Raw genomic sequence first — 17740 nt, forward strand, 5'->3', positions numbered from 1 at the left:
AGCTTCTTTCTGTGTTTCTATCACTGTGGCTTTACTTGTAGATGAAATTCAGTCTTGCATATTGAGCTCTTTCTCAGAGTGAGATATAGTCGCCATGTGACAACCTTAGTGGCTGTTAATAGAGTTACTGAGGTTGACGACTTCTGAAAAGAATGAGAATTTTTGTTTGCTTCTTTGTTTGTTTAATCAGGAATAAACTCTTAGAATTAAACAAGAAGAAAGCAGCAGAAGCTGACTGTTTTTTTAAAAAACTGCTCATTCTCTTGGCTAGTGAGAGTATAATGAAATGGCTTCATTTACATATTGCCACTAAAAATGAAAAGTGATAACAAACTATATGTAAAACAATTAAGCAATTCATGTACCAAAATCTTCACATATTTGTCCATATTTTGACTCACCAATTTTCTAGAAATTTATCCTGAAGAGGTAATGATAGAAAGGCATGAATTATATATCAAGATGTACATCAAAGTATTGCTAATAATAGCAAAACATTAGAATTCTACCCAATTAATAGTACATTGGCTAAATAATGTACATGAATAAAATGGAGTACTATACATTATTTAATAATACTGTAAAAAAAATTTCATCATCCAGAAAATTCTATATTTTATATTTCATGTTAAAAAGGGCAGATTACAAAATGACACTGAATTTATATATAAAGAAAATACTGGATTTATTAAGTGGAAATCATTTTTCATATCAGTATACATATTATGATCTTTTTTTGTCACTATATGCAGAACTGAAAATATTTTTTATATGAAAATGCATAGAAAATATTATGAAAAGGTAAAATTAAAATGTTAAAACTGGTTATTTCTGAGTAGTGTCATTAGCCGTGATTATCATATTTTTATTTTTAAAAATTTCTTCCATAAAATAATTTCTCTGAAATAATAATATGTCAAAGAAATTTGCCAAAACCATAAGAAGAAATAATCAAATGCACTTTGAATCAAAGGAATGCAAATTAACAGATAAAATTCCTCACAGTTAGTAAGTAAATATTAAAAATAATGATAATATCTAATTTTATTAGGAGTGTATTGAAATGTGCTTTTAACATAGGCACAGACTCTTTAACACAGAAAATCTACTTTTAGGAATATATTATAGGGAAATCATCAGATTCAAACAACTATGAATGCAGATGTATCATATACACATTTGTAAAATATCTTGAAAAAATAGATATAATAATAATTTGCCCACTAATTAGGATTCGGTTTTAAAAATGATACAACTAGAAAATAGAATATATTAAACAACTAAAAGTAAAAACAAATATTATTTATTGACAGTGAAATATATTCAAGAGGTATATTGCTAAGAAGAGAAATGAAGTATACAACTTGCATTAAGGATAATCTAATTTTAATCATTTATTCATGCATATGTCTGTATATAGAGGTATGCAGAAAAAAATCTGGAAGAACTGACTCACAAAGTTACAAATGTTCTGTGGGTGGCATAATTATGGATGACTTTTCTCCTTTTTATTGCTTTGTTTTATAATTTTTATAATGTAAATGTGTTACTCATGTAAGCATTAATTTTAAAATGGTTTAAGATTATACCTAGTTGGATGGGGGTACTAAGAATTTATCCAATCTTTTCTTAAAAGTGGTTCAACCATGGCAAAAAGATAGGTCAATAAGACTTTAGACATGTTAGAACCTTGCTACCTTTTTTGGGAGAATCATTGAACCAACATATGGAATTTCAGAATTAATATCATTACTCACCTTATGGACAGTGACCATCTATTTTTCCAGAATAAGTAACAATATTTTACTTTTAAAGGATAAGTTTCATACGGGGGAAGATATAATTGACAAAGCATTTTGGGATGTGATTTCTATTTATTTGTCAATCAACATAATACAAGCTGCTAAACAAAGATAAAAGAAAAAAAAAATGAGTTACTCACTCTTGTTGTGTAAGCAGCTTCTGGGTCATCTTCTAGAACACGTGAAAGTCCAAAATCAGAAACCTTACACACCAAATTACTGTTGATCAAGATGTTCCGAGCAGCAAGGTCTCGGTGAACGTAGCCCATGTCTGAGAGATACTTCATGCCAGATGCTATCCCTCGAAGCATCCCTACCAGCTGGATAACCGTAAACTGGGCATCGTGTTTCTGAGAAGTATTTCAAATGTACAGTTAAGGTGTGTTTCTATTTCCTAAGATATGTCTTGATTAAAATTTCACATACTTAATTGTAGAGTATATACATTCTAGTTTTAAGTACACCAGCCAGGACTAAATAGATGCAAGAGTAAAACAAAATAGTATAGTAGCTACATTACTTTGTAGCAAGAAGTAGCCTAATATTCTTTTTTTTTTTTTTTTTTTTTTTTTGCTGTACGCGGGCCTCTCACTGCTGTGGCCTCTCCCGTCGCGGAGCACAGGCTCCGGACGCGCAGGGTCAGCGGCCATGGCTCACGGGCCTAGCCGCTCCGCGGCACGCGAGATCCTCCCGGACCGGGGCACAAACATCGGCAGGCGGACTCCCAACCACTGCGCCCCCAGGAAAGCCGGCCTAATATTCTTTAACTTCAGGTTCAAAACTAGAACTTTGCTGGTCGTTTGATGAGACAAACTCCTTCTCAGAAACTTTAAGGTCACGAACAAAAAAATAAAATGGATCCTGTGGCTATTTTAGGTTTGTATTTATTGGTTTGATTTGAATGCTTATTCTTTCTTCTTGTTTTCCTATATTTTATTAATTGCTTCAAATATGGTAGATTTTAAATCTTTAATTATCATAATAGATAATTAGTTCAAAATTAGTCAAAAATATTTACTGAATATTTGTTGTTCTACCCAACCCTGAGTTATAGGTCATAAAACTGAAAGTAATAGGAGATAAATTCAAATAGTCCTGGATTTAGAAAAGTTTCCAATCTACTCAGATTAAAATAGAAATATACAGTTTATATGATAGATAGATAGATGATAGATGCATGCATACATACATAGATATATAAAAAATAAAATTTAATGTCTAGCAATATCTAAACAATAATTTTAGAGGAAAATTTATTATAATTTTAAAAGAATATTTATTATAATATTTTGAACTACCTGACTTGCAAAATGTTTATTTTTGAAATATGTTTGTGAAAATAATTGTTACTGAAACCTTTATTCAGCTCATGAATATTAAAATAAAGAATATAATTTCTTATTCATAGAAAAATTAGTATTTTCCTCCATGATTATGAATTATACTATATATCTTATCTATCTATCTATCTATCTATCTATCCCTATCTATATAATGCTGAAAGCACCTTGAGGATAGGGTCTGTGTTTGTTTTTTTTGTCCCTTGTTTATAGTGACTGGTGATTGACAGTGTCTTTTTTTTTGACAGTGTCTTGTACTCTGTAAATCTAATGAACTTCTTTGAATGTAACATTTGTTGATATTAGTAAAACATAAATTTTCTAAATGTAAACAACTGAAATTTATATGTAAATATATGTTATATATGTATATATGTATGTATATATTATGATATCTAAGTAATGATATCTCTGGATTGAGAATACTTAGGCATTATAGCACATGCTTAGTTTGTGAGTGGACAGTATTATATGAGAGATAGAAGGTCTTCTATCTTACAGTAGATGGAGGTTGCTTTAAATAAAGAAATGAATATTTCTGTCTTATATCAATGTTATTTATGTCTTACTTTAGAATCTTTAAATTTTTGTTTTAACCAATGTGAATCTTGTCTGAATAAAAAGGCTGAAGAAAATTGCACAAATTTATTTTAAAAATATAAACCATTGACATTTGGATGTTACAAGATAAAAATGTAATTTTACAGTCTTCCTTTTGCTATTTAGTCCCAAAAAATTCAGTTTTCTTAAAACTTTATCGAATTGTTTAGCATAATATTAGAGGTTGTCTCTATCATTTTCAGCAATTTATTCCACATTTATATATGTGTGCAGATAGATAAAGATAAGGTGGAGATATGCGAATGTGTATACAATCTTCTACTTACACGTAAGAAACTGTCCAAGGAACCATTCTCCATGTATTCTGTGACAATCATAACTGGTTTACCTAGGTATAGGTAAATAATAAATGTATAATCATCAGTAGAGTTCAACAAATATCATGCAATGAACACATATAATACATTTTGATACACCTAATGCATTAAAAATATGAATTTTTCTCTGCCCTCCAAATTTTGCCAAATTACTATTAACAAGAAAACTAGCTTTCAATAGAAAAAAAAAATCGAGAAAGATTGGTTTTCAGAAAAGGGCCTATAACTTATATGATATCTAAACTGGCATTTTGGTATGGTTTTCCTTAAACACAAAATATGCCCTTTTATTCACTCTAATTGCATTTTAGCTGAACTACAAAATCAGATATTGCTTTCTTCAAGCCCAAGATGGAGTCATGAATTCCACAATCATTTACACTCTCTACAGATATATGCAGAGCTATATGCTAGGTGTTTTCTCTTGTGCTGGTTAGTCAGAAGCAAGTAAATCAAAGTCCCTACCTTCATGGATCCTATATGTGAATTAGACAAAACAATTAAGACTAATAATTATAATCTGTATTCAATTAACACATTAAAAATTATAAAATCCATGCTATGCTTAAAAGAAAAATAAAATTAAAATTGCTCTTGGTAGTAACTTGTAATAACCATTTTGGAAATATGGGCCTTAAACATCATTAAACATTTTAACAAGTATTTAAATGTATTTGTACAGTACTTAGTGTGTGCAAGGTGCTGGTTTAATTATTTTACATATACTAGCATTAATTATCATCATTTCCACTTTTTACATGAAAAAAACTGAAATATATAGAGGGTAATTAACATCACACAGCTAATAAGTATAAAGCCAGAAGTTGCAACCTGAATATATTATGCTGTTACTTTTGGAAATGTACACTGAGGGAAACATTTAAAATAGGAAAAAGCATTAGACACAAAGACACAAAGGTGCTAAGTATACTGATACATAGATCTACAAATAGAATAAATCTTCAACTATAGGTAATAACTGAGGCAATTCTTGGGTGTCAATTCTACACATCATTCCAAATTGAAAGAATGACTCTGAAGACTGTAGCACTTTCAGAAATTATTACAGTAAAATGTAACTCCAATTTCAAAGCCTACACATATTACCACAGCATAATTCACTTCCCTTATTGTTGCTATGATATTGTTTTAACTATAAATCTATCATTTTACAAAAAGAAAAAAAAACCTCCCTTCTCTCCCAAGTCTAGAAGACTTGCATTAAGTCTTGACTAAGCATGAAAAACCTTGAACACATAATAGATTTTAAACAAACATCCATGTACATCTAACTGTAGAGCAAGCATGATTTTTTTCATGTGTTCCTTCTACATCGTGGTTTGTGTGCCATTCTGATGCCAGAAAATAGCTTTCTTTCCTTGTTTTTCCTTTCTCCTTGTTTTTCCTTTCCTTTCCTTAATTCATACTGGTTGTGAATTATGGCTTAGTACCGTGAAGATTATATTGATGTTTACTATGCTTAATACGTGAATATATACTAAGCTGTATGTCTTATTTATTTAGAGGTGAGGAAATTATTTAAATTCTGTAAAATTTCTTAGATTTTCATATATGTAAAAATAAATTGACACAGCAATTTATTGTCAACTGAGACACTGATTTAGTTATATATTTTGGGTAATATATCAAACATTATACATGCCTTGGTATAACACTGGTGTAAAGCTTTTTAAACTTAATGTTAATAAAATTTTCCACACGTTCAAAAAATAATCTGATAATGTCTGAAAAGTCATTTTAGTCAAAACCGTGAGCCTCCAGACTTGCTTTTTCAAAATTTTAATTAAGCTTTGATTTAACAATATTCAGGAAAAAAGAGAAAATTCAACATTTCCTTGGAAACTTCTATTTCTCCTGAACTGGCAAGTCAAATACCTAAGAACTGATCCCAGAGATCTAATCTGAAATGAAATGAATGAACAATCAAATGAATGAAATCCTGCACATGCATGTTTTCCATACATCACTGTAAGTGTCTATATTTCTTCCTTAATATAATTCTTAGAAGAATAACATGCTCGCAAAACTCAATGCAGCCCTTGAATGTAGTTACAGATATATTGCTTCCCACAGTCAACTCTCAATTACAGTGGCCAGTTACCGTGTTTGTATACTACCCAGACCTTTGCTTATCACTCTTTTCCTTCTGGCTCTCAGCCTTATGACCATTTCATTTCTTGTTAGCATGTCTGGTAAAATGTTTGGCAAGGGAAATAAAAGTAGCTGAAAAATCAAACCAGTCAATTAAGCCAAAGCCCCATGACCATTCAGAAATCAGACCAGGGTGCATTTAGCTCTATAATTTAGGTATTTGTAAACACATCAGTTAAGATGGGCAAGTCTGAAAATGTGCTTTGCATTAAGTTCAAAGATTCAGCAAACCCAAATGTACAGACAAAAAGTAAACAGAATCAAATATTCTACCTTGGAAAGCAGGATCTTCACTTACTTTTCCTTGTGATTTTGATTATGATAAACAGAGTTAAAGGAAAAGCGCAATAGTGGTTAGAACTAGTTCTAATATGTATTAAATGTAGTTGGAAATTATTTATAAGATACCAGCTCATCTGCACATGGTGCAATGTATTTCTATCAAAGTTTGCACATTCTTTCATGTGTATTTTGATTTAGAAATGACATTATCAGCTTCTTCAAGAACCTATATCATTCACTGCCCTCAGAGATCCTTAAATACATCTGAGTATATATATTAAAATCAATGAAATTATTGTTGCTTGGCTGAAATGAAACTCCACCAAAAATCAGCATAACAAAATGTGCAGTGGAATTTTGCTTTTGTTCGTAAATTGATTTATGAGTATAGAAAAAATCATGATCTTTCATAATTAAAGGGTTAAAGGAAGCACATCAGTCTCTTACAATCGGTTCATTTCCCCAATGGCTCAGAGATATTTACTAATCATTTTGTTTGCTGACAGAACAAATGTGATTCAAAATGTCTAAGAATTCCAAGTTCAACACTATCTATTTCACCGCCTTCTTAATCACATAGTCTATTAAAAAAAAACAGCAGGATAATGTGATAAATATATAGCTATATATAGAAATTTTATTGCAATTATCAAATAAATGTTGGTCTTAGATTAAAATAGTTTCATTCAAACATAAAATGTATGTATCAATGATTTAAATGTTATAAACTATTGAAATGTAATTCATTTCCAAAGGAAATGCTATTAATTCCTACTAACAGTAATTGTGCCTTACATAGTAAGTCTGTCTGTTTTTAAGACTTGTACACACTCCAACATGAGTGGGATTTATAAAATCAAAATCTTTGACCTTAGCAGCCAGTACTCATCATTAGTATCATGTAATCAAATCAGGGTGGAAGCAAAAAAGTATAAACAGGAGAAGCAAAATTGAAGAAAATAGACAAAATATGCCTTACTATTCTCAGGAAAGAAGATTTGAATCACTTTTGATTAGAAACTAGAAAATGTTTTGGTTATAGATTTCCATGTACTGTAACTAACTGACTGATAGAAATATTGTAATGAACTGAATTAGAGTATTTTTCTGTAGGTTTCACATTAAATCATATAAACATACAGGACAACCTTTTCCAAATTCCATTTTAATCAGGACACAATTCATGTTAAGAATGATCCCTATTACATCCACTGGTCTATGAGTTAACCAGGGCAGGGACCAACTCTAGTTTGTCTGTAGTTCTAAATCCAGCTCCTAACAGAGTGCCAGTTAGAATAGATCATACCATGTCTATTATTTCAGGCTAGCTAAGGATAGTCTCTCTCTTCAAAATCAGGCTAAGAAGTACTTTCTCCAACTCTTCCTTAACCAGCCATACTCTATTAATCTTAACACATTGAAAATTTTACATTAAGCTGACTTTAAAATTTTAAAATGTCTTTATGCTTAATTTGAAATGATATTAATACTTTTAAGGAAAGGACAGGAACAATATTTCTACTCTCCCTTGTATTGTCTATTAAAAAATATGACATGGACTTGAGACAAGTGTTGAAGAAAAGCTTTAGAGAGAGGCAAACAAGAAATAGAAATAATTTGGCATTGTCACTAAAGAATGACAACTTATTCCAGTAATATCTCCTTATCATATGTGCTGACAATGCAAACAAATGATTAAGCTTTTGGTGTGCAGTGGACACTCACACCAATACAGAAGTGTTTTCAGTGTTAGAAATCCTCTTAATGGTCTGCCCATGCTTTCCTCAACAGTACAAGGCTACAGTTAAGTTGCATTATTATTATTTTTTAATTTGTAGAAAATAATCCATCCCTAAATAACAACAAAAAGCATATCAGTCTCATCCTATATAATTCCTTCTATTGCACTAGGTGAAAAGTGACCAATGGAAAGTCTTCTTGGATGGAGTCTGAACATCTTTTGACTAATGGTGTGATGGCAGAAATATCAAACATTTGCTAAAAACAAGTTCCATCTTTTTGAACTTCAACTAAAATTGATAACACATGTTAGTACCAAGTTCTGAGCAGGACTGTGCCCCCAGCTTTCTGCTACTTTGAAGATCAGAGACTCTCTCACCTTCTCTTGTTTAAGACCATCAAGCTCAAAACCACACCATTAAAATTGTTTATGGCTTAATTCAAATAAATGAAAATATAATTATTGAATAAAGGGCTTTCTCTAACTTGAAAATGATACATTATAATAGACTTAGTGTTTCAAAGCACATAGTTAACAGCAATAATAAAAAATTATCTTTAAGCCAAAAAGGAATTGTTTTCAAGAATTTTCTTCTACACTCCCAGATTAACTGGTAAAATCTTCTCAAATTCAACCAGAAGTGGTCATTTAGATTGCATAGTTCTATTCCACCTAAGAACATATTCTTATGGAATCTTATTTGATCTTACAAGGACCTGGAAGTAATAAAGTAGAACTGCTAATTCCACGTTACAAGTTACAAGTCTCTGGGAGTGGTTTGATTTGTCAGATGTCTCACAAACCAGTAGAGCTGAATCAGAATTTGAACTCTGACCCTCTGATTCTTAATCCAGATACCAATATGATTTCTTTTCTTCTTTAAATACAACTTGTTCATTAAATTATAAGCTCTGTATCTCTAGGTGTGCGTGTGTGTGTTTCTGAACTTTGCAGGTAGATTGTTTTAGCAGTCATATACTCTCAGGAAACAAATAAAATGATAGGAGTGGATTAAATAATTTATTTGGTGACAAAATTGCCTTGTTTATATATTAAATACAACTTATTAACTTTATTCTAAGGCATTTCTATTTCCTCTAGCTGTAACAGGATGCCAGACTTAGAGCTTTTAAATATGCCACTAAAAGAGTTCAAAATCTAATTCTAGGTCTGCTACTCTATTATGCTTGCACTATATGAGATGACTGGGATTTATATAGTCAGATTTGGCAGTCTCTTGCATGCTTATTTGACCAAGGAGATATATGAAATTTAGAACTTTCACTCTAAGAATAAGGCAGCTGTAATTCATATTAGAATGTTACAGACTCCTACTTGAATAAGACATTTAATGTATAATACCTGTGATTTTTAAAGGTCCTTTTTTATCTTAATGCATTTTTTTCCTGCATTTTGGTCTCAGGGGTTGTTTTATGGATTTCTTTGCCAGGTGACCATAATTCATATTTGATTATTCCATTTATATCTAAAGAAGATCTTCTTTATATATATATATATATATATATATATATATATATAAGAGATATATATATATATATCTTTATATCTAAAGAAGATCTTCCACAATAATTATGGTTTAATTTTGCTTATCATTCAGTAAATGAACTTATAGGAAATAGCTAGCAAAACCAAACAGTATAATAATAACTCATAACACTGGTAACAAAAAAAATTGAGAATTTTGAAAATTGATAGTTAAAAGAAGAATGGATACATAAGTACAAGTGAGTTTCCTCTCCCAATGGGCTCAAGATCTGAAGGACAACCACTTGGTGAGAATGATATGGAGGAAAATAAAAGGTTAAATGACTATTAAAAACCCAGTGAGACATGATTCTATAATTCTAAGGATATTAAGTAGGATACTCTATAGATATGGTCTTGCCCTGAAGGAACAAATATTTCATACTTTTTCCCAATCCTTAGTATTTTTATTATTAAAATTTTTATTATTAAATATTAATAGTATTTTTATTATTCATTTTTAAAAATTAAAAAGACATTTTTCATCAGAACTTATTTTAGTGTTACAACTAATGTATCCTCACTTTTAGGAGTACAGAGGGAAAAATATGCTTCTAACAAGACTTAATATGGGCTTATAGTTTATGGTTAAGTTCTCCTACATTGTTAAATTCTTAACCACACTTATTATATTAAAAAACTCTAAAGGAAATCAAAGTATATTTCAATTATACCATGCTCTTGTGAGTAAGGAATTGCCTTTTTACTCATACAAAAATGATAATAGGTATTAGTGCCATTTGGAAAGTGCTCCACGTAATGTTAAAGAAAAATATCATTGTGAAAAATATAATGTGCAATGTCTGTTGGTAACCACAGAATATGTAAATATGGTGCCAATGAATTATCCCCTAAAGGATGCCAAATTCCCTGCCATATGCTGTCTTTCACTCTAAGAAGTCTGCTACTGCCAATTTAGCTTATTCTTCATCTTGTGCCCCAAAATCTTGAGAAAAACAACATCCCAGAGCATTCTCAAGAGGTTTTCATTGGGACTGGAGCCAAAAATCACATATCTGTCTCATGGGATCCCTTTTGAGCCTGGATGGAGAAATCATCATGGAAATAAGTTCAGATCTCTGTCGCAGGCTGTAAGCCAGAGCTTCCCCAGAGTAGTCAAGAATCCATCTGGGACTCTAGATGAGAATTATTTGAAATCCACAGAGAATGGAGAAAAGGGTTTGGGTCTAATGTGATTCCAATCTTTACAGCTCAGAAGCACTCCCAAAACTCTCATAATTTCCCTAAAGCCAGGGGGGTAAATATTTGGAAGCTTAAATGAAACTAGTGAACAGTAAAAGAAAAGGCAGCTAGCCAGGAGTTCCCAGCAATTTCTGTCAAAATTGAGTCATTGTTTTTTCCTTGCTACTCTACATGACAGAAAGTTCTACATGATTCACTCAACTGTAGTTTAATCAGCATATATTACTATAGTCCAATATTTAGATCCTAAATTTTTAAAGCTTTTTAAGGTCTACAATAGCACTGTCAAAATAATACTAGTTAAATGTCTTTGGTCTCTTGTCAAAGAAATACATGTTAACCCTAAAACACTGAGGTTTTGTTTTTGTTTTTTGATTTTTTTTTCCGTTTTGTTTTTCTTTGTTTTTGGTTAAGACTAACAGGTACTCATGAAAAAAAGACCAAAATTCTTAAATTATTGACTTTGGGTTTACACAACCTCTGCTCAACATACACAAAATCAGTCTTATGACTTCACTTACTTTTAGTAACAACTCCCTCCAGTCTAATGATATTGGGATGGTCAAACTGTCCCATAATGCTTGCTTCTCCTAAGAAGTCTCTCCTCTGCTTTTCTGTGTAGCCCACTTTCAGGGTCTTGATGGCCACTGAAATCTCTTTTTTTGAAGGAAGTTTTAAGCGACCACTGCACACCTCTCCAAATTCACCTGTTAGAATGCAGAAGAACAAAACAAGAAAAGGTAAGAAATTATATTATAAAAAAATCATCAGTAGGGAGCAACTGTTTTCTCTCAATAATTCCAATTCAATAATTGACCTGCAAGATGTACACTTGTAGGCCTCCAAATTATTTTGGAAGATGGTAATAAGAAACCCCAGGACATCCACACCCTAGTGGAAAATGGACCTTGTGATAAGGCTCATGTATTTTGAAGTACTACACTATGAATAATGACATATGAAAGAATAAGAGGGAAGTCAAAAGTTATATCTATTAGATTTTTTCATTCCTTGTTCTCATAGCTACCATTTCCTCAGGATAATCAACCAGCATCAGTGCCAATATAATGGGTTAAACACTGGATTAAATTTCAGATGTTTATCAGTATTCTGTTTTTACCAGGGCCAATTTAGCTGTAAATTCCAGCTCTCTGAAAATGGGAATAAAAGAATAAGCTATCAAGTCATTTTATGGAGTAGGGTGTGTTGTATTATTCACATACTAGTTGTAAAGTTCTCTGGGGCTCTGGAAAGAGAAAAATAATCTAACAGTATTGAATAGTATCTAAAGAATTACTGTAGAAATATTTTCTTAGATCCAATGTCTTCAATAAAAAAGTTGTCTTAAATGCACAATCAGAATTTGTTGAATATGGAGTGTTGCTGACTTTTATGTAGTCTAATTTAATTGATATAAAATTGCCTAGAACTAGTTTGGTCACTACCTTCACATACATTGTTATTGAGAAGATTCACCCATAACGCTTTCATTTGATTTTGAGCTCCTTGAGAGCAGAGACCCTTTACATTCATTTCTCTGTCTCTAATGCTGCCACAGTGATTGCCATAAAGTAGTGCCACATATTGATTTTTCCTCATTCAAGAAAGAAATCCTAATATTGTGTGGATTATTAGATGGGTTTTGTACAACATTTTAAAAAATAGTTTTTAACAGCAAATGAAAGTTTTTCTGAAAAGAAAAATTACATGATCAATTTTTAGGCTCTCTATGGAATGGAAAAACATTTTTGGTCCAACCTTTTCACTGTGAGTTTTTGTGCAGGGCCCATGCTCCATGGGTCAGCCAGAAAGAAGGTGTCAAGTAGTGAGATACTTCTCTATTTTTCATCCAAGTAAGTCCTTCAACCCACAAAAGCAGCAGGTTGTCCTAATGATTTACCAGCTGCATCCCTACAAATGACTTGCTTCTCTCCAGAAAGTTCTAAACTCCCTTAGACTTGACCCTCCCTTGCTCAGGAATCCAGTCTTGCCACTGTTTTCAAAACAATGACATGTACTGTAACTTGTCAAAGTCACTTAATGTCCAAAAGCAGGTATTCATACATTTATTTAATAAATATTCATCAATTGGCAACAGTATTACAGATACTATGAAAAACACGGAGATATAATGGTAATAAAGGCAGATCTAATTTCTTCCCCTCAAGGAAGTACAGAGATGATAGCAATATCTGCAGCTAGAGTGTTTTTTAGGATTATGGGGAGAATTAGGGGCAGAACTTGAGAACACTCAATGATCTTTTTTTAAATCAAAGGAAGAATATGCCATTATAGATGTGTGAGCATTAGGAGAAGTTATGATGCAAAGTAAATCATTGTTAAAAATTTGTAAACAAGACTAAGAGTTTCTTTCTTTATGCAGGGCTCTCAGAACATTGCCCAAAACCCCAGTTCACTCTGTGTAAACATTAAGTTTGGGCAAACCACAAGGAGGCATCCATCATGAATTTTCATATTCTGAAAAAAAGTTCTGCCATTATCATGGATCAATAGGGTGTAATGGACTGTGTTTTAAATTTGGAAGTCATGGCCATTTATTCTAAGTGGCAAGTCACTTGTTAGTTTACAGGACAGACAGTACAGAACTGTTAGATAGAGCATGGATTCTGGAGCCGATTGTCTAGGGTCTAATTCAGCCTCTGTCACTTATTTTGAGTGACTGTTTTAACCTCTCTGTGCCTTTGTCTCCTTATCTATAACATAGGGACACCAATTTTGTCTATTTCATAAAATTTTTGTGCAGTTAGAGGAATTAATGTACATAGAATGCCCTTAGAATGGACTTAGAAGAGAGCCAGACACATAGTAAGTGCCATCTAAGTGTTAGTCATTCTCTCTTCCTTGAGTTCAAACCTACTTTAAGAAGGATAAATATCAGGCTTCCCTAGTGGCGCAGTGGTTGAGAGTCCGTCTGCCGATGCAGGGGACATGGGTTCGTGCCCCGGTCCGTGGAGCGGCTGGGCCCGTGAGCCATGGCTGCTGAGCCTGCGCGTCCGGAGCCTGTGCTCCACAACAGAAGAGGCCACAACAGTGAGAGGCCCACGTACCGCAAAAAAAAAAAAAAAAAAAAAAAAGGATAAATATTTATCTACTTCTTAACGGTTAGATCAAGGAGAAGAATAAATACTAAAGTTCTTTTTAAAATATCAAATTCTGTATTACTGTAAAAAGAGATGGCTGTGATGATCACGGTGATAACAAGCTTAATGTCATATTGGACAAGTATTTGTAAAGGAAAGAATGTTGTGAAAGTACCTCACTAGGGAGATCAAGGGGAAGAGTTTGAATTTCAAGTGGCCCAATTAGTGTTTCTTCCTTTGTTCTCAGTGGGAGAGCTGGACATATGGACATGTTATCTACCTTCAAAATTCAGAAAATGGTGCTTCAGTAATGCTAGTATTTAAAAAAATCATAAAATTTAGAAATGTGATTATTTTATCTGATAAATACTAGAAATTGTCACAAATACATTATACTAGAGATAGAAATGTTACATATTAATTCAATTCTCTTTATAATAACTGTTCTTAAAAGAACAGTGTTGGAAAAATTAACAAAGACTGGACAAACGCAATGCCTGATTTTTCTATCTAGCCAATTTTACATGGTTCAATTAACTTTGCACCTGTGAGAAACAAACTTTAGATCCTGTCATTTCTAAATAAAAGCACAGCTACAAGAAGTTCATTTGAGAAGACACTACTTGATTTTTTAAATAATTAAGTGCATCAGTGTTTATTTGCCCTTTGAAATAAAATATGCTTTATGAGAATGGGTACACTGTATTTTGATTTAAGGTACACAATGCACAATTGCTCAAAATAAAATTTCTTATGCTAATCTCATTTAAAACAGGAAATAATGCACTTGTGTTTAAGTGGAATGACCCTCTACACTAGTCAAAGCCCATTCTCCTTCCACTGTTTTAATAAGAGAAGAATAATAAAAAGACACACTGAACAATGCTGTTGTGTCAGCTAAGCACTATACATGAATTATCTCAATTCATCTTCAAAAAAATCTTAGAAGGCACTATTGTGATCATTAGTGTCTAGCATAAACTTTGAAGTTGAAAAGTACAAGTTTCAGATTTTGGCTTCCTAATTAATATCTATGTGACCATGGGCCATTCACATTTTCAGCTTTTGTTTCCTCATCTGGTGAAATGGAGATAATAATACCTATTTAAAAGTCTAATAAAATTAAAATCATGTGAATGTATAGCACAGAATAGGAATTAAATATTTTCTACCTTCAGGAAACCTTGAAATAATGGTTGGATTGAGGAATAAAATTAGGAATTTTGGTCATTATGAATTCCTCACTAACAAAATTATACTACCTTGAGAAAGTTAATTCATGCCTCAATTTTAATTTTGTAATTTGCAATATGGTTATAATTCTTCTGGTTTTTCAATGTATAAATGAGAGTTTCTGTTATATCTATTTCTTTGTATAAAATTTTTGACAGAAAACTAAAGAGTTAGTCCACAAATAGTCTTCCTGTATATTTAACTGACTGTGAAAGTTCTGTCATTTAATAAAAGATTCAGCCTTTAACAATAGAAGATAGGTGTTTAGGAAGGGTGGGAGGGAGGGAGACGCAAGAAGGAAGAGATATGGGAACATATGTATATGTATAACTGATTCACTTTGTTACAAAGCAGAAACTAACACACCATTGTAAAGCAATTATACCCCAATAAAGATGTTAAAAAAAAAAGAAGATAGGTGCTAATCAATTTAGCATGATTACTAATTTTTTGTGGACAACATTATTTTTTTTAATTTTAAAAGGTATAGGAAGTGGGTAAGAGTATAAATGAAAGAAGGTGGTCATGAGTGGACTGTGATTGAAGTTGCTGTAGAAATGGTTACATGCAGGTTCATTATACTATTTTACAATTTCATCTATTTTTGTAGACATTTACAATTTTACAAAACAAAATGTTAAAAAATGATAGCCTTCAAAACCTTGATTTCATATTCTATCTTGCTAATGACAAATCATTTAAAGGCTAATCAAGACAGACTAGAATTGGGAGTGCATTTTATAAAGAAATCTTCCAGGTGAAGCATAACCAACCTTGAAGATATACATATTTGCAAACAAAATAGGCACAGTTTTATCGCCCTTAATGTGGCAAATGAGACTATTGGCTGCAAAACTCTGAAAATGCAGCATATGTCTAATTTTTTACAAATATGTTTGAAGAAAGAAAGGAAAAAGAGGATCTGTTTTAATCTTTAATGAGCGTCAAGGATTATTAAATGATTCAGTACAAATAGTCTTTCCCTTTATCTCATTGATCAGATACCATTTTTAATGAGTATGCTTTGTCTCACACTACTATGTTCTAGATACCTGGCTTTGTCAATAACATCTGTATATATAAGCTTTTATTAATGCAGAAGGCCCCAAATTTCAAGGTCACAATATGTCTGACCTTCTGGACATTGGTTGACCTTCTCTCATCACATTCTCCAGTTGAGTGTGCAAAGTCTTTTGCTGCATATGCTACGGCAACTTCCATGCTGGAGAACAGTGCACTCTTGTGGGACAGCATTAAAACCAGCATGACAAAGCCCCTCTGCACCATGGAGTAGTTGACAAAGCAAAACTATACAAATGAAAGAGTAATCAATATATATCTGGATTAATTTAGGCCGAATTAACATAGATGTACAGTGAATGTGTGTATTCTTAAGTCTTAGATTGTGAAAAAGGAAGTACTTATTCTAGTTTCCTTTTATGAATTGCTAGTTTCATATTTTCATATTATCTGCACATGTGAATTTTAGGAGGATATAACATTAAGAAAATTAGAAGAGAAGATTTATGAAACTATCATTTTATTTAGATAATATATGAATTACTCAGATTATCCTGCTTGAATAGTAAATACTACTTGAGTTATAAATAATTCTTTAGTACATAGAAAAAGAAACAGAAAATTATATGCACATTTGTGTAAAAAGGCATCAGTCATGTATAGAGTACTTGCAGGAAATGTGATCTGATATGATATGCATAATTCAAAAAGTTCATTTTTCATACTTTCACTCTATTTCCCACATAGACATAACTAGTTCGTGTTTGTTTTTAGAGCAATATTGAAGAATGAGATGACTGTGTACAATTATTGTACAATATTGTTTATTTTTACTTTTGAGTAGTAGTTTTATTAAAATGCACACTGCATATTCTGTGAATGCCATATGTTTATGTGTAATTTTATAAAATACTGTTATTTTATAAATATAATTTTTTGGAAATACTCAACTGCTATTAATAATATCTATAATATTTTAGAAATATGCAACTGTGACACCTATTAACACTCCATAGGTGTTTGTTAATGAATTTGTGATTGAGCAAATTAATAATTAGAACAAAAGTATGTCTATATGAAAACAAGCTTCAACACAAATACTTTAAAACTATATACCCTTACAAGCAAGTATTAAAATGAAGCACTTCACATTATTTAAACTATCCTCTCAATATAGTTGTGATGGAATTTGTATAAAATATGTCATTTTTTATTTTATTTTGTGTTGTCTTTGTTTTTTAATTCCAAAGAAGATTCTAGAATTACTTTTTCTCTACAAATCAAAATTTTCACTTAGTGGGCTCATTTAAAGTAAGACACACTTTTATCCTGTTATCTCCATTTAGCCAGATAGACTTGACAC

The 17740-nt window shown here is 31.7% G+C and overlaps 1 protein-coding gene across 1 annotated transcript in view; it reads right to left on the bottom strand.

The window, feature by feature from the left end:
• Positions 1 to 17740, bottom strand: part of EPHA3 (EPH receptor A3) — a 374642-nt gene that overhangs the window by 39815 nt on the left and 317087 nt on the right. Inside the window, exons 11-13 of the mRNA XM_019922227.3 lie at positions 11545 to 11730; positions 4030 to 4091; positions 1943 to 2152 (exon numbers count right to left, since the gene is read on the bottom strand). Coding sequence (XP_019777786.1) covers positions 1943 to 2152; positions 4030 to 4091; positions 11545 to 11730 — 458 coding nt within the window. The remainder of the gene's footprint in view (positions 1 to 1942; positions 2153 to 4029; positions 4092 to 11544; positions 11731 to 17740) is intronic.

This window comes from Tursiops truncatus, chromosome 4 (assembly GCF_011762595.2).
Source record: "Tursiops truncatus isolate mTurTru1 chromosome 4, mTurTru1.mat.Y, whole genome shotgun sequence".
In the NCBI taxonomy this organism is placed as follows: Eukaryota; Metazoa; Chordata; class Mammalia; order Artiodactyla; family Delphinidae; genus Tursiops; species Tursiops truncatus.